The 18468-nt window shown below is 39.7% G+C and overlaps 1 protein-coding gene across 8 annotated transcripts in view; it reads right to left on the bottom strand.

Moving 5' to 3' along the window:
* Positions 1–18468, bottom strand: part of ADAMTSL3 (ADAMTS like 3) — a 199159-nt gene that overhangs the window by 22002 nt on the left and 158689 nt on the right. For 7 of the 8 annotated variants that reach the window (XM_074600807.1, XM_074600805.1, XM_074600804.1 and 4 more), the window contains 7 exons: positions 15169–15298; positions 13908–14100; positions 13047–13226; positions 12116–12269; positions 6717–7797; positions 4462–4589; positions 4001–4129 (listed from right to left, as the gene is read on the bottom strand). In XM_074600807.1, the coding sequence (XP_074456908.1) occupies positions 4001–4129; positions 4462–4589; positions 6717–7797; positions 12116–12269; positions 13047–13226; positions 13908–14100; positions 15169–15298 (1995 nt within the window). The remainder of the gene's footprint in view (positions 1–4000; positions 4130–4461; positions 4590–6716; positions 7798–12115; positions 12270–13046; positions 13227–13907; positions 14101–15168; positions 15299–18468) is intronic. The other variant, XM_074600809.1, reaches the window with a different exon arrangement.

Genomic DNA, 18468 nt, shown 5'->3' on the forward strand with positions numbered 1-18468 from the left:
TCAGTTTTCAGGTTCCCAGACTGTTGCAAGATACAAAGCAAAGCACAATTGGGCTTTTGAAGTACATCTTTCAGCTCTTCCCACTTACGTCTGAGCAAACAAAAACTCTAGTGTAGATGCACTTATAGTAAAAAGAAGCATAAAAGATTTTCCTTTTATTACGGGAATTATAAATAGTGTCATTCCTTCCTCATAAAATAAATCTGCACTTACCCCTTCAAAACCTTTGAAACCCAATATTAATATCTTTGAGAAGAACACACACAAAAAACCGTAAAGAAACGAAGAGCCAGAATCCTGTGTATTAAACTGCTATTTTTCTTCACTGAGATGTCTTCTGAGGGGTTAAGCACAGAAGACAAAGAACAAAGTTACATTTGGAACAGTGAGGGGAAATGAAGGAACAGATGGAAAATCAAATTCTTGATTTATCTGGACCTGTTTCAAGTTCCAATACTGACAGCAAGTAGCTGGTCCATCTTTGTGAAACGTATGTGCAAAAAGATGACCCTGATTCAACAGCTTTTGTGTATTTGTCACAACTTTTTTGTCCATATGTTATTCTTAGAGAGCCCAAATATATTCATAGGAATGCAGAGTTTGGATGAGGACGGAGTTTCTACTTTTAAAAGCCTTTGTGCCAAGATATTTCAGAGATGCAACACAATATACTAAAAATTGGTTGTTTATACATTTCCCTTCTGCTCTCTCACCAGAAGGTGGCAGACAATGCACATTTTAGGCATATTTTCATTTTTTTCCCCCCTTATTTTACTTCAACTTAGAACTTTCAGGGTTTCACAATAAATGGAGTCTGACAGTTTTAGTTTATTTTAGTAATAATCACAAGACGATCTTTTCTGCAAATACAATAAATGTTATCCAAGAGCAATTTGGAGCAATCAGTATTGATATTTATACCATGTGTGTTGATTGAAAAGCGCTTGGCTGTAAGAATGGAATATGAACCTATCCAGAACGTTATGAATATCTTCTAGAATATGCTCGTGTGGGAGCTATAAAAATGAGTTCATTCTAATTAGTGGAAAAATCGTTTTGTTATAAATTAAATAGAGAAAAGAAATCGATGCTATTAGCTTCAGAAGTTTAGATAACTTTTCTTAATCTATTCTTTGATGTTCTTCTATTTATCGGGATCCGTTACTCTTTAGCACTTCAGAGCTTTTTTTCAATCCGAATGTGATGTTTGGAGTGTGCAAGACAGACTTTCAGGAGGACAAAAAGAACCAAATCAGCAACAACAAAACAAAGAAAAAAACCTGTAGTCAGCTGTCTAAGACTGCACGTAGTATTGAACTTCACGTCCTTCCCGCTAAAACCACCAAACAAGAGCTGTCCTGTGTAACATGCCCTGGTGAACCCAGAGCCCCTCAAGTGGAATATACTTCAGGCCTTGAATAATTAAAGGATGCGTTGCAGAGCCATTAGCCAGCCAGTAGCGGAAGTTGGGAAACATAGCTTCCCTTACATCACCACCTCCTCTCTACCTTTCACAACGGTCTTTTTCAGATTGTTGGGCAGGCTGCTCCTACTTCCAGCTGAAGTTCTGCTCTATGGCACGATATTCTCGCCGAAATGAACCATTAATTTACCATTTTGCATACGTGCAGAATTTTTACTGTGTTTCAGAAAGAAAAATTCATGAATAGACCTTACACTTCTAGACACAAAATGTAGAACTCAGTATGTAAACTTATCCACAGAGAAAACTAGGGTTTGAACAACTATACGGAAGTATTATAGGTTATCCAGCTTACAGAAAAAAACCTCAGAAGTCATTGCAGCCAAGAAATTTAAAAGTAATTTAAGAATTCTGCTAGTGGCATGGCACTAATTTTCTTCACAGGCACCTTATTCACTAGATGTTTCTTCTTATGGAGAACTATTTTGTGGGCTAGCAAGAGTCCAATAGATCAGATGTATCTGCTCGACGCCACTGAGAAATCTGCATGAGTAATGTCTGTCTAGAAGGATCCTGAATAAGTATGTAGCAGAACACGAAGAACACACAAAGTCTTATCTAGTAATACTTCACTCAGGACAGGCAGAGAAGTTGTCACCCACAAAGGAAATATATCCTTCTTTCTGAGCATTCAGGAGGAAGGGCAGTGAGGAAAAGGTGCTCCAGATCTCGCCAAGGTCTCCCTAAGACTAAAAGAAGGGCTCTTTTATAATTATTTTTGTAGTTTGTTCTAAGAGATCCTCAGCTGATAGACAGTCACATTCAATTACTGTCCAATGGCATTTTTACTCTAGATCTTAATTGTAAGGATTTGCAGTGGGCTGTCACTCCAAGAAGGCAAGAGTTTATGACCGTAAATCAACATGTCTGGTGAAGAGAAAAGGACACTTGCAGACTCACGTTGCCTGTTGGTAGGAACAGCACTTTCAGAGTGTATAGAAATATTAGGATTTTTTTCCAATTCAAACTCTTGGTTGTCTGATAATTCACATGTTGTTTTATCAGCAGTCACAACAAAGTTCTCATCCTACTACACTGCAAATGGACATATTTTTGCGTCCCACCTATTAGACAAACATATTAGCATTAAGGCTATTAAGTTCAATCTTCTAAAGTTAGTGGTTTATTACTTTTCATTAAGGAAAGGAGATCAGAAAAACTGCTTCCATCATTGCGTAAGTTTTTTCTGCTTTTAGGCTTAGTGACATTTTAAGACATTCAAGCTCTATTTTATTCACAAACAGTAATACTTACTTCCTTGGCAATGACAGGAAATAAAGCAATTAGATAAATCACTTTTTAAGTCAACACTGGTGTCTTAGCATAACTAAAGTTTGGCTCATGAATATACACATTTCTAAAGCATTTGGAAATCTACAGTCCCATGTGAAAATATTAATTTATATTTAAATTGCTAACTGCTTACCCATCCTAACAATATTAATATTAACAGCGTGACATTAACTCTCTGCTGGATTGGAGATGTAGGTCAGTTATACATGGAGTTGCCAAACTATAGTTGGAAAATATTACTTCATCAAAGAATTAGCCTTGGTACAACAGTGAATAGCAGAGCCACATGTCCTAATATATATCAGCCTGGCGCCACTATTGTATGCAGGACTATTTGCATATATATATATGTATTTCTATCACGACTCTGGTTCAGCAGCAGCACGCGTTCTGCTATGGACTCCCCCAGCGCTACAAATGTGAACGGCACGCTGCCTTCTCTGCAGTCCCTCTTTGCAATGCTCATTGTTATGAGCGCTTTCATACACCATCTTCAACACGGCACAAAAGGCTCACCTCAGCTTATTAAATATTTGACAGAATATTGCCACTCTGAGTTAAACCCTACAATTCAAACTTGAACAGATAGTAATGATGAGATTAAAAAGAAAATATCTACCTTTCCAGCAAAGGACTAGAAAATAAAAGGACGCAGTGAACTGCATCATTAATGCACATCGCTTCTGATTAACATTAATGCTGCTCTACAGATGTTGAGCTTGAAAGTATCTACATGCTCTCACGGCTCAGCACATTTCTTTGTTTCCTTACTGCAGCTGCGGACTGATGGCTCTGAAAGGTAAGTTTACTTTGCTGTCAGGTTTAAAGTTCTATTAAGCTGTGGCTGGAGATTTCATTTTGGGTTTTAACAATAGTCTAGACATATGTGCATCTCAAACAGGGATAAGGGAAGTTTTCTGATGAGCAAGTCAGCTGGCCGTGCTTGCTATTGCAGCAAGATAGCCATTCACTGGTGGGCTTTAAGCTCTGTAGCAGAGCCTCAGACCCCTTCATGGAAAGAAAAGGCCTTTTAAAGGAGAGTCTGTTTGAACATATACCTGTGTGTGTAAATTAAAGACAAAAGAAATAGGACTGGTGCAGGTGACACTCCTAATAAAAAATGGTGATCAGTGATTTTCTGCCTTCACTGGTAATTTCTTTCAAGAAATGAGGTAAACTTCCGATTCCAACATTACAAGGAACTCTTATGCAGTTCTTGCTTACCTTTCACTGGACATTCAACCGTAATATTTGTTCCAGTTCTCGCCACGATTGTACCTCCAACAACTGCCGAGAGACTGCTGGCTTCCAGATTTGTAACATTTAATACAGAGGACAAGATGACAGGAATCTCTTTGAAATTAAAGGGATAATCAGTTTTAAAAGCTTTATTTGTCTTTTAAACATAGATCCTGTATTTAAATTAATCACGTTTGGAACAGAATTCAGTTTGCAAAGCAGCAGCCAGAAAATACAGGTAGGATAGATACAAGCAGACTCCGTTCACACCTGCTGTGGTTTTAGAGCGACAAGGCCATCTTATTGCTACCTTATTAAATCAGAGAGAGTTTCATGGATTGCCAACAAAAGAAGCTATTTCACATTGGAGTGGGGATGGGTGCTTATATATTAAAAAAAAAACACAATAAAATACAGGTCCAATTCTGTGGGTGCTACAGTCTTACCTGCACGCAATAGCAGTGATGTTTCCATATCAAACCCAAAGTCATTAACAACCAGGCATCCATATGTACCAAGTTCATTTTGAGTAGGGTTCTGAATCTGCACTTTTCCAATGGTGTCTAGGATCACCCTGCAGAATATTCAAGGAAAGCCAAGGGTTACCACCCTGGGACAAACCCAGCTGAATCTTCTTGCAAGAGTTACAGATACAGGAGCAAAACTCCTTTTTAGGAGTTCACCGTTCTAGACCGGCGCATGCAGGAACAGTTCTGCCTCCTTCTTTGGTGACAACAGGGGAGCCTTAAGGGACACACGCATGGAAGACTCTTCAGATATCCCTCTTCTACAAAGCTGTGTCCTAGTTGCAGCTTTTTGAAGGACAGCAAGTTTGCTACTACAAACCAGAATCCCTCAGGAACAACAGCATGAATAAATCAGACTACCACAATTAAAAGTATTAGGCTTGGCAAGAAATCCATCTCTCCAGAGCACGCTTGGTTTTCAGCAGGGCTGGGAAATTCACAAATGTATGGCCTAATCTGACTTCCAAATTACTGTAGGTTTGTTATGTTGTTTTGTGGGTTTTTTTGGTTTTTGTTTTTTAAATATTATAATCATTAAAGCGAAAGTCTTCCACTAAAAACCCACTAGTGTCTTGAATACCCTGCCTGCCATCTGAAGGACAAGGTATGAGAGAGTGCACCACAGGCTGGGGAAGAGCCTGAAAGCAGCAGCCTGGACTTTCCCCCCTCGTTACCTTTCTCAGCAGCAAATTACACGAATTAGGCCATACGCTCATCACATCCAAACACCCCGTAGCTCTGGCATTCTCCCACACCGAACACACTTACAAAAGTAAGAAATACACAAAAACATATTAAAAATACTTGTGTCTCAACAAAACAAACCACCTCATGCATGGCTCAAGTACGGCCTTCTCTTACAAACCCAACAGATAAACAGCCCATTTACCTCCTCACATTCTTTTTCAGATGTAATGCTGTTAATGCCACACACATATATACATATGGATTTGTGTATAAGAATCCTTGCTGTAAAAAAATAGGAAAGAAACCCACTTCGCCAAGGTATCCCCTAAGTGCAAGAATATCAGTCTGGGCTAAAATGAAGGCAATTTATGAAAGCAGACATTAGGAATCAAAAAGATACTCATGAATAAATAAAACGCCATCATGTCCACAAAACGAAAGTATCACTTGCAACAAATTAATGGGAAGTTATGCGTATTTCACAAAATAAACATAACTAGTGGGAGCTACACGGTTCCAAAAACATTTGCACTTTTAAAAATGGCTTAGTTTTGGTGTCTTTGCTTTAATTGATAGCCCCGCAGAAGTATATTTTTCTTGGCAGTGTGGTTAATCAGTTAAGTATGTTGAGAAATATCCAAAAGCGCCTTTATCATTTCAGAATCGTTTTTTTCATTACTCAAGAACTAGCTATAATTCCAAGAGGCTCACACACGGAGTTAATGTTAATATTATCAGGTGAGCTTCTAATTTATCAGCAACGGAGTAAAAGTATTTGCTCAGTCTTGAGCAAATATCTGAATATAACACATACTTGCTGTACTTGTTCTTCAGGTATAGTTCTCAAATGTGATGGCAACAGAGGTCCTTTATTATTTTGTATTCCACTGTCCTCAACAGAAATATCTGTACATTCTAAAGTATTGAAAAACAACCATAAAAGCTCATTCTTTCTTTTTTAAACTGAAGTTAGGCAGCTACGGTTATACCTAAAGATTTACTGTGTTGAAGGACAGTGAGGGTACCAGTGATTTTTTCCCTCCTTAAAGCAAGTAAGAACTAAGACTTATTTTCATCGATACCATGGCAGAAGTTTTTAACGTGTTCCCACTGTATTTGCTATCTGAACGAATCCAAGAGGCTTCTTAATTTGAGTATAAATCTGTTCATTTTCTGATGGACTGAAATGATTAAGGCTGACCACAAAATAGACTTAGGACATCCAAAACACTTCACCTAGTAAAAAAAAGTCAATCCTCCAACGTAATATCCTGGAACCGGACATACACTTGGATGTTAGTAAAGCCAAGCAACGTGACAGACACTTGAAAGTAAAAATAAATTAAATAAAAGGATGGAATGCACAGCGTTCACACTTATCTCATTTTTACAACAGTATGTTTTAATACTGCACAGCAGGGTGGATTTTTACAGTTGATAGCAACACAATAAGTCATTCAAAAATAAAAGAGAAGATATTTACTTACTTCTCAGAGGCTTTTAATGTCTCGCCATCTTTTGTCCAAGTGTATTTCACTTCACTAATACCAGCTGTTTCACACAGGAGACTGACAGCATGAGTATTCTTGGTCAGAAAAACTGTATTTCCAATTCGTACAGTTACTGTTTTGTTGAAGGAAACTCGAGGAATTTCCTTTTGCCTCATAATAACTGGAACCTTCTGGTCAAACATTAACTTATCAACAGTTTTTGTGCTGAAACGTTCAGATTCATTTGGTGATTTGCCTGTGAGTTTTGAGGCAAGTTTCTCATCCTGGGCCCCCTTCCATTTTTCAGTAGTTGGTTGCGGAGGCCTAGATAACTCAGCAACTAATTGATAAATGACCTGGGACGCCAGGTCGTCGTTGACTTCTCCAGTTTCAATGAGCTGACTCATGTTCCTCATCAGTTCTTCAAACTGCGCAGTGTCCATGCTGTAGGCGCCTTGGAGAACTGCTGCCTCCAGTCGCTTATTCCTGAATTCACGAGAGCTGAAGTCTTCTGCTGAGTTACTCCCAAAGGTTTCAAGATTTCGCAGAAATGGCTGATCGTTTACTTGCCTGTCACCCAGATAGAGTTCGTTCTTCTTACTCCACATTTGCCACATTTTGCTCATTTTATGCCATTTGGCCCCGAAGCTGTTGGCCTCATTGTGATCTGTGTTACTGGTCTCACTGGCATGTTTTCTAAGATTTGGTGGCTCTATCAATCTGTTGTCAGTACCTATGAGTTTGAGTACAAATGTTTCATGCACGGAGCCTGCAATACACCGGTACACACCAATATCAGTAGCTTCAAGACTATGTATTTTCAGCGAGCCTGACTTCGTAATGCCCAGTCTTTTCGAATTTTGTAAGTGTTGTCCATCCTTCTCCCACCGGATAAGTGATTTCTGGAACCTTCGTACAGGGCACTTAATTACAACAGATGTTTTTGGAAGTAAGTAGGCTCGGCTTCCTATGGTAAAATTAATGCGCTTCTCTTGTCTTGTTTGAATATAGACTCGGTGAATACTGACAATCTGAGGTCCATGAGCAGAATACTTTTCTGGAAGCTTTGGTTTAATCTCTGAAAGAAAACAAAGTGTTGAAAAGTATCTAATCATTGGCACTCATGCTTACAAATCTGCTTTTCACAGAATGCTTGACAGAGCTTCTCCCGATTTTGTTCAAGTCAGATTGCAACACGCTGAGCTTTTATCTGAGTCACAAAAATGCAAAAATATGAACAACATGAAACCATAACATTCCCCCGCTCCAGCCAAGAATTCTATTGCTTCTTCCCCAAATTTCCTAAAAATAAAAAGATAGCAGCAACATATACCTATATGAAGCAGATAGATGGTGCACACATATATAAATGTATATATACATGTATTATATAATATATTAATTTAAAGTATATATATAAAATCCTATTATGGTCATATTTCCTACTGCTCCCTCAGAAAGGCTAGGCATGGCAAGAATGGGAAAAGCAAATAAAAAAACCTTTTGAACGCATTATCACTTTCCCCACATTTGAGCACTGTTGAGTGCAGAATGACCTAAATAAAACAAAACCTAACCAAAAAAGTAAAGCTCCCCTTGACCGTTATTTAAATTGTTGGCTAGCCACACTGGTTGTGTGATTGAGTCAAGCCAAATTGATAGCAACACAGGAGGCAAAAGAGACAGTCAATGAAGACACAGTACATGCGACAAGCACAGCCGTCAAGAAATCATTGGCCGAGGGTAATTTCTCTGGGTTGAAAGATGAGTTGCTCACAGTGTTGTGCCAAGAAAGTAGGGAGGGAAGAGAGAAATAAGTCAAAATTTTGAGAGGCTGAATATAGTAATCAGATGAATTGACAAAAGCAGACAGTAACAGCATAAAGCTTCATGCAGACCGGGCATGGAGACGCTGGGTATTATGAAGTTCCTCCTGTGTTCTACTGCAGGCACTGGGATGCTGAAAGGTTTCTGGGGAGCGGCCTGAATGAATACCACCACAGGCAGGCTTTCCCAGCAGGGGCTGGATAGGCACACTGGAGACAACACGAGAATGACTGCAATGTTTCGGATACCACTCTGTTGACTCACTGTTGGCAACTAACTGTGCCCCACTTTGATCAGTAGAACTACCCTTACTGAGAAAACACTAGGTAGGTGAGAAACAAAGCACTGTAGGAGGCGTGGAGCAAGGGCACGCACGCCCGAAGTTCGTTCCATGCAAGCTGAAATTGGCCAGCTGGGAAGAGTCGGGAAACACTCTGCGTTGGTGCTAGAAAACAATCCAATTGTGTTTGGTAACCCGGCCTTTTGGTATGTGACAGAGAAAAAACTCAGAGCCTGCAGAATGGGTCGGTGAGCCAGGAAACGGACACACAAATCAAAATGCTTCTCGGTGTGCCTGAATCTGAAATCATTACGACTATTCCACTTGATAGGTACATAAATAAAATGACAACTACAGTGATGGCACACAACTGATATTTGAAAAACTGCATGCCTCTTACATGCATATGCTTCAAATATGCTGTGAAGAAATAGGTGAAAAGCTAAATGCTTCAAGCATTCAATAAGTGTGTACACTATATGAACTACACCCTAGAGTGCATTCTTATGCTTATAAAACAAAATGGTTATTTTCAGTGTTTTGGGTAATGAGTTCAGACCTGTGGGGATATCATAGTTTCATAATTACACAGCTTTTAAATCAGTATTCGTTATCCAGATACACGGTTCCCTCAACCATTTCACGTGGTACAACAAATAAATTGCTTTAGGCACTCAGTTTACTAAAATTATTGAAGTAGCGTCCTGTTTTTAATAAGTTATTGGGCCCAAAATATTTATTTTTAGGGAAGTGTTCCAGTATTAAATCTTCCATTTCCAAAATCCAACTTACGGACACAGTAAGTGTAACTTTAAACACACAAATTAAAATACTTCAGGCTGTGCTCTGTTTACACTAGTTATTCCAACATGGAATTAAACCCAGTGCATACTTATAAATATGTTAACAAGTCTCATCCATTTCATTTTTTTAAAAAAAAGAAAGACCGCTAACTCTCATTAGCAGCTCAACACTAAAAGGGTGTGTATATTTTTACTGGTGACTGGTGAGCAAGGCTAGGAGTGAAACAAAGTTCAGAGTTGTGGATGGCAGGCCATATAAATATATAAGGTCATATAAATATATGAGGCCACGTAAGTATGCATTTTCTGGATCCTTAGTATCATCCAATCTTGCAGCTGCTGAGGTAACAGACTGTTTGGGAGAGGTTTGTTTCTACGAGGTACATCTTGCTTAAGGATTAGATTGTACTGGAGCCTTTGGACCTCATTATCACCTGGTACAAATCCATCTGCATCTGTGACCTGTAATGGTTCTTATGCAGCTTAAGCTGGGCGTCAGGTCCTGGTGACCTCAGGGCTAGACTGGTGTTATTTCCTATTTCTCGGAGCCCACAGTCAGGAATGTTTCTGACTTAATAGGGCTCATTAAGTAGAAAACAGCTACGATTACTAGTCCCAGGGTAAAAGATTAAGTCTAAAAAGCCTCAGCACTGTCATGAGACAGTAAAAAAGGAGGAGCTCATCTGAGCCACACAGGCATAATCTTGAGGAGGCACAGTCAGACACGCTGCTCCCAAAGGCAAGGACCTGAGAGCACGCACGCTCTGGGCTGAGTCCGCGTCACTCTGCAGCTAGCCCTCTCCCCATCCCAGGGCTGTGCTACCTTCCTGCCTTCCGTTCACTCCCCATTCAAGGCAGCCTGAACCCATGGCTGCAGGAGGAGGAGATGCCTCCTGCATGTTCCTGTGACTCCAAAGCCTGATGCTGCTGCTGCCCTGGCTCCTCCTGCAAAACCCAAAGTGGAACTATGGGTACGGACGTGTCTCAGGCCTTCTCCTGCCCTCCTGTTGCGCCACTGGGGAACTGCCAGGCAGATCCCAGCTGCAAGGGGCTCCCTTGTTCCACACGGCTGTGGAGATGAAGGGAGAAGACAGCAATTCTCTTTGAAGACTTTGATCCGCACCCATCGAGCACGCTCGCATTCCCTCTGCAGTGCCCTGTCCTGCTTTCTTGGCACCGTGGTGGAAGCTGACAACGTAACTTTAATATCAGCCTGCGCTAAGCAATTTGCAAACCAGCTACACTGCCATTCAACTATCCACAATTAATTAAATTCAGATAGATATGCAGCTCAAAATATTTTATTAAACCTTATGCCAAGGACATTCCTGAAAGTCCACAGGGCTTTATTTAAGTGGAGTTTTGAACCTCGGGATTTTGGCATGTTAATCTGAAACACAGGCCAGGAAAAGAAGTTTCATATTATGTATGAATCGGTAATTATTCTATTTCTTATTTTGTTTTGTGAATAATTTTTACAGCAAAGCTTCAAAATGCATAAAGTAGCTATTTCTTGACAGCACTACGAATGGGGTCAAAACATGTCTATCTCTGCGATCTGTGATCAAAACCAGGCCGTTCATGAAGGCTTTTGGGTTTCCCCCGCCTCAAAACCAAAAACTTCCCTTTTTTCCTTTCTTTTCAGCGCCATGTTCCCCAAACCTACAGACTAATGCCCTCGTTTATAAAGGTTCAGACACAACCTGCATTTAGAACAGCCCGTTCTAAATTGCTGTATGTAGTTGAACATATTCTATACCAGGAAGGTATTTCCATCGGTGTTACACACACGCAATTAGTGCAACTACCATCAGTATCATAACCCGATTGTGCCCAAATTATACAGTTCCAAAGACAATCTTTCTGAAAAGATTTTTATAGAGACAGTAATAAAATACTGAATTTTTTGAAGACTGTCTGTACTGTCATCACTTCCTGCAAAGCTCATGAGACTGGGATTCTCGTTTCTACAAGGAAAGATAGAAATTATACCTAAAGTTATCACTGGCACAGAGTTTCAGGTTTTGAATTCCACCAAGCTAAGCAAAACGTCTGGTGTAATACAAATGTACAGTGAAAAGACAAGCCAGAACTGGATTCTTATATTTTCTAATGTCCTTTGTAATTTATGGTCAATTTACGGATTTTTTTTTTTATTATTTTTATTTTTTTTAAGCTGGTATAACGTAAAGGATAAAGGAAAAATCAGATCAAATGCAGGTAAGTATGAGGGTGAGTGGTATGTACCTCACTAAAGTGTATTCAAAAACTACTTCTTGCGATCATAACCTTTATTTCCGACTGGCAGGAAAAACTTTAAAAACAATCCTGTTGTTACTGGTCTAGTAATTATGACACTCAGTTGATGCCAGATTAGTAATGCTGTGAAAGTGTAAGGAGATGAGTGAATTAACCTGTATACAGATTTTTCGTTATAAATAGGTGATTGCAAATCAGCAAGAAACTACAGAAAGCAGCATACTTACTGTTGCAGGCATTCATCTGACAAGACCTTACAAGCAGCGAAGGAGACAGACCGCTACACATTGATCCATTTAATGTGACATATTGGCCCTTTGCTGTTAGGTTTTGGCAGGCAAGTTTCCGTCTCTGGATTCCAACTCCACAGCTTACGGAGCACTGTGAAAGGAAGGATGCAGTCAAGCTAAACTTGGTGTCCCACACCACACGTGCTAATTTTAAACTAGTTTGGGGTTTGGTTTTTTTTTTTTTTCATTTGAAAGACAGTGCACATGCTCTACTTCATGTGTACCCTTGTGTTATCCAGACATTAAACTCTCTCCACTTTTCCAGGCAATAAGAATATAAGATAGATAATTTGTTCCAGCAAGCAACTCGGGAACAATCAAAATAACATGACAGTATTTCTTTATGTCCAACCATGCTCAGAACAGAGCAACGAGATCTAGTATCGCAGAGAAACAATTCAGCACGTTCCAAACAGTCTGTGTCAAGACTCTCAACCCTCTCTCCTAGTTTGTATTGCACGAACCTTTAATTGCAGCTTTTAAATTCACTTTTATAAATCTTTTTTGAACAGGGAGTGGTGGCAAGCTCACATTAAATGGGAAAGAAGGAAGACATATTCCAGTATAATGCAAAGGTTTCCTTTTTGGAAGCCATACTATGAAATAATTGATAGCTAAACGTGTCTGGTTGGGTGCAACGTGTCATGCCTGTCTGTCAGCAACTCAAACTCAGCTCAGGAAGAGGGATGTGATCAGTCTGGTTGTAGGCAGGGATGCACAGCAGCCGTATGCACAGTTTTGTCCCGGTACATGCCTCGTGAAACCTTCAGCTGCCCTGTGAATTTATCGCTCCAAACATTTTATTCACCTGAGCAGAAATCTTTAGGGCTCATGTTGCAATCACCCATGTTGGGGGCTGGGGGCTTACCTTGGACCATTCTCCTACAACTAGTTGAGGAGGACAATCAACTTTTGCACATGGTTTACTAGTTGGCAGCTTAGGTCCCTGGCAGGTGTCATCAGAGTGTTTCAGGAAACTTCCATCCGTCAACAGCTGCTTACAGTACACTTTGCGAGTCTGAACCCCTCCTCCACAAGTACGTGAACACTAAGGAGAAGAAGAGAACATAACATGTACACCTGCGTGGACATCTGTGCTCACCCATCACATTGTTACTGTACGCAAACACTGTAAGCGCCCCCCTCATAATTATGCTCTCTTGAAAAATGCCATTTACTTTCAATTAAAAAAGCAAGCAGCATGTAGAAAATTCTTCTTTTAAAAATGTTTAACTAATACATTAGAGGTGATGAGAACCTGACTACTAAGTTAAAAAGTCACAGCACCTGAATGCAATCGAGCAGCAGAAATCTTAAAGAAAGACATGCATCTTGCACGTAGATCTGGCGGATCTGCCTATGCCCCACGTCAGTTAATGCACCTGGTGGGAGTTTAGGGAACTTTGTCCTTGAGACAAAAAAAAACCCAAAACAACAAAGCAATGTCTCCAAAAGTAGGTTATTGCATTTGCAGAGCATAGAAAGAGAGGTGATGTCTGCAGTAAGTGTTATCCGGTCTTCTGAAACCTTAAACAGGACTTTCCACCTCATCCTGTGACTACCCGTTGGCATAGTAGTCAAAAGTAGTATTTTTGACTCTGGATTGTTCTAAGGAAATCGATTGAAACACTTAACGTATCAGAGTTTAGGAGCTACCATCTGCGTTATTCCAGCTAAAGAATTTCAAGTCCGTCTCCACATTTAAACTATTTCTGTAACCTTGTCGTACCTGTTGCCATTCCTCAACGTGCCAAACAGGGGGACAATCAATCTGGTTACAAGCTTGTAAAGAATGAGGCTTTTTGTCCTTGCACTCTTCAGCAGCCACAGCGGATCCTCCCGGCTGCTGGCAGTACACATCTCTCGTCTGTATCCCAACCCCACACGTAGCCGAGCAGCGTCTCCAGGGGCCGCTTTGCCACCTGTTCCAGCAACACAGCCAAAAACCCACATTTTAGCAACTCGCCTCAGATTGTGGAAGGAGCAATTGTACCCAAACACACCCTAGCAAGAAAAAAGATAAATAACTGAAGGCACAGTTATTGATAGGTGGCTAAAACATCCCTTCCGTTTGGCTGTAATGCAAAATTATAAACTAGATTTATAAACCTGCAGGTAACAAGGAAAAGCAGAGGTTATTCACAATAAAATAATAAAAAGTCATTTCCAGACAAATTCAGCGCCAGCATTTACCTTCAGAATGCTCCTCATAAAAAACCAGCCTGTTGGCAACCTGCTGATGTTTACATTTATAAATATAAATATGTAAATAGACCTTTCTTACATTTACAAAACTTCCTTTAAATGTGTATATGTTTTCTATAAAACATCCTGTTCCTGTTAACTTTGTCCCTACACTTTGCAAGAGGAGGTTTCTGCAAACACGTAGAAGCGGTGTGCAAAGGATGAGGGGATTCAGAGATCAAAAGCAGGTAAAGAAGGCAGCACACGTCAAAATTTCACATATGGCCCTTTCAAGTGACCAAATTTACTAGGTTTTCTTGGATTTGGACCGGGTTTATTCTTTTCCCAGAATCTTCAAATAAACATAAGAAACCATAAGGACTATGTGGGGCTACTAAAGAAGTATGAAATTAAAATAACTTTAAATCATAATTTCACTTTTTTTTTTTCATTCGGTAAGGGTAGAAAGTAAATATCCTCTGGGTTTTTTTGTGAAATTACCCTAAAATTTTCCTTGAACTACTAGATGAGTTAAGGCTGTTTTTCCAACTCTGGCAAACATCTTCACAGAAGAGATTTATTTCAGAAAATGTTCCCTATTTTATTAGTGAGATGCGAAGAGTGGAAAAGGAGTGAACGAGACTAAAAAAATCCCAACGCCACAACCTTGTTAAAGACAGAAGTAGTGAAATTTCATCCCAAGGCAAGACCACAGTCCTGCAATCTGAACCCTTTCTGAGAAAGCCACTGTTTAAGTCATATTAACCATTTCTTTGCCAGAGTTTGATTTCACTATTCCAGCGTACCTCGGGGGGCAGAGCTTCGTATTGCAAGTACGAGTCATTGGTGGTGGTCTCTTGGAACTGTCACACAGGGTTTCATTGACAGCTTGTTTTGTCTCTACATGCAGACACATTGCAATGGCTTCTTGTGTTCCTGGATTAAAAAAGGAAAACACTCATGAAACACTGAAGATGGGAGAGATTTCTGTAAAGCCTACTCTTGAATAACACTCTGTAAAAAAGCTGCAAACACTGAACTAGATAGCAGGCTTAAAAGCAACATCTCAAGTCCAAAGGAACACAAAGATAGTTTATATATTTCATGCTCAAAAGACGTTTGTGAATTACATCGAGCACTCCTGTGATATTTAAAAGGCTTGGTTTGACATTCTACCTCTCTGAAAACCAACAGAAAATAGGCTTCTCTGTGCACCATCAGATGCTACATCTGCCTGGTTCTGTAACGGTCCCGAGCCAACTACTGGCTTCATTGCCAAAATCAGGGTAAAAGTGATTCCGTCTCACTTAGCTTGACTTTAAGGAGCTAAAGATCTGCAAAAAATGTGATTAAAAAAAAAAAATGCAGAAAACTTGCAAAACATAGAACCTTTCTCACAGGGGCTAAGAGGTGCAACAGTTTTGCTGAAGGCAGCAAATCTGACCCAGCCTAGAGCTTTCCTCACTCGTGACCATTCTTGGCACCTCTGATCTGCAGCTCTTGCTACCTGGATCTTATTACTAAAGCAAGAACGATTATTAATACTCAAATTTCTATGAGTCAAAATGAAACATAAGTTTGCTTTAGAACAAGTCAGCTTAGCAAATACACATCTTGTGAACTACTTTTGTTTTTAAACCTATGTAATTATCCAATTTTATATATCGTATTTTTCAGTCTGAAAGCCTTGCTCAATTTCAAAGCCCATTCGCACGCACATGGAAGAAAAGATGGTCTGTGATGTACTTGGGGGATCCTGTGTATTTGGGATGCTCTATAGAAGCAATGCTGATGATCATAATTCTGTAGAACAAAAAAACACTGAAATAATAAAAGACTTATTTTGTTGCTCCCAGGTGAAAATGGCTTTTGAAGAGTCACAGTTTAAAGAATTTAAATCCATTTCCTTCCTATGTTTCACTTATCTCATGTGATTTTTTAAGGGTATGAGCTTGCTTTCAGCAGCTGGTTATATTTCTTTTATTAGAACCAAATTCCACGGTTTGAAAGGGAGTTGCATTTTTAACTAGAAACCTATCACCTGTATCACCTATGACACTACTTCAAAACATCACCACTATTGTTACGCAAAGACTACTACAACTATTACCATTTCTGTGCCAACTGTGCACGACAACCGGTTTCTTGGCACTGTTGATCACTAGCCATTCTGATTTCAGTGGGCTCGATGAAATATCCTACATTGAAAGCTTCCTCTCCATGCCAGTGGTCCATATTTCTCTCTTTTTTACACCACATTCATGAGCACTGTCAATCTTTTCATAACCAAAGCAGCTCCTTCCATCTACAAACAATTCTGACATAGCTCAGCGTATCAGCCAGCCCAGGCCGCAATCCATTTTTGCGACACCTGAACCAGTCCAGCTCTTTCAGACACTTCAGCAGGAGCAGACCAGCAGCAATTTTCACAATAACGTAGATTCCAGTTTCTTTCAGGCTCTCTGGTACACCTCTAGGTCCCCTCTGGGACTCGTTTTCAGTTCAGAAAGCCCTCCCTTATCTAAATGTTTTGACTACATCTACAAAGTGATGAATTTTTATAGAACAGAAGACCTGACCTTAAATATGATTGACAACCTATTCGGTTCTCTTATATCAAAGTATTGATAATTACATTAACATAGAACACACACATTGAGTAAAATGTATTTCGCTAGCAGGGCTGAGGAGAAACCTTTAACAGTGAGTACCGTTACTATACTGCAGACATTAAAATGCCCAAAAAAAGACCAGTAAATAAACATGGTTTCTAGAACTCTACTATTTCATTCCAGACTGACAACCAAGGGAATCAAATGTGTTCTGTCCAATTGATCCCCACCTGTTTGTTTACCAGGAGCACCTTCCCTGTCCCCTCACGTAGGAAAGGCACATACAGGAGAAATAAAGATTTAGAAATTGTGTTCTGGCAGAAACAGAACAACATCACCGGACAAGCAATCAAGCACGTATCGAGCACCTATATAACCTCTATTTTAGGTCAAAATCTACCCTATGCTACCAGCCTCTAGTTTCACTGGTCTCACTGTGTTCCTGTGGGAAAACCACGCTCAGAGGTGACGCTGCTCTGGAACAGGTTGCGATAAGTCATATCTTCTTAATATCTCACACAAAGGAGGGGAACGAAATGAGATTCCTTTCAGACCATCTCAGTCGGCAATAATCCCATGGGAACTTTTTATCTTGCTGTTATAAAAACTAAATTGGCCAGCCAGATGAACAAAAGGCATGTCATACCAGGTGATGGTTTTTGACTGCAACTTGCCACCTGGAGCTCATTAAACCACTTCTGCCCTGCAGCATGACCTACCTAGCTTTAATTGTGTTACCAGAAGAGAATGTTGATACGCGGTGTATCTTTCAACTGACTTAACTAGAGGGCACAAGCTGCAGCAGTGATTTCTCCCTGCAGGGGCCTTATTGAAAGAAAAAACGGCACCAAAACAGATACCGAAGAGTTGGTAAAACCATACCACGCACCCCCTTCCTGTCCCTTGGTTCTCAGTTTAAGGACTCCATTCAATAAATAACTACACTTAATTGACGCAGCATTTGCTTGAACTTAACTGTCAAAATGTCTTGACAATTAATGAGAGTTCTCACCCCAAACTATAATTTTACATTAGTTGGGAACTTCAATCACTGATAAATTTCTTATTCTATGTTGACTGGAAAATGGAAAAATCTATTATTCAAACAAGCAAAGTTTTATATGTATGACTTTCTTGGCTTATACTATAAACATAGAAGATAATTTAACTAAAACATTATGTATGCAGCAGGGAGCATTAAGTATTTTTACAGTAATCCGATGCACTATTGTAGTAATTACCCTACTATTCGGTGAAATAGAATATTTTCTATTTTAACCCAGCATTCAAACCACATACATTTACATTCTTTTACAAGCTTTGCTGTGCAGTGAAACGCACAGTGCAGAAAGCTACGTTAAAAGATCAGAATGCTTGAAAAAAGCCCAAGCTTTTTGTTTCTGCCTTTTTAGAGTACAAAGAAAATGGTGGTGGAAAGTTGCTGTGCAAATGGTGAGAGGGTGGATCTATTCTCTGTACCTGAAAGAGGAAGGA

Source organism: Larus michahellis, chromosome 9 (genome assembly GCF_964199755.1).
Source record: "Larus michahellis chromosome 9, bLarMic1.1, whole genome shotgun sequence".
Lineage (NCBI taxonomy): Eukaryota > Metazoa > Chordata > Aves > Charadriiformes > Laridae > Larus > Larus michahellis.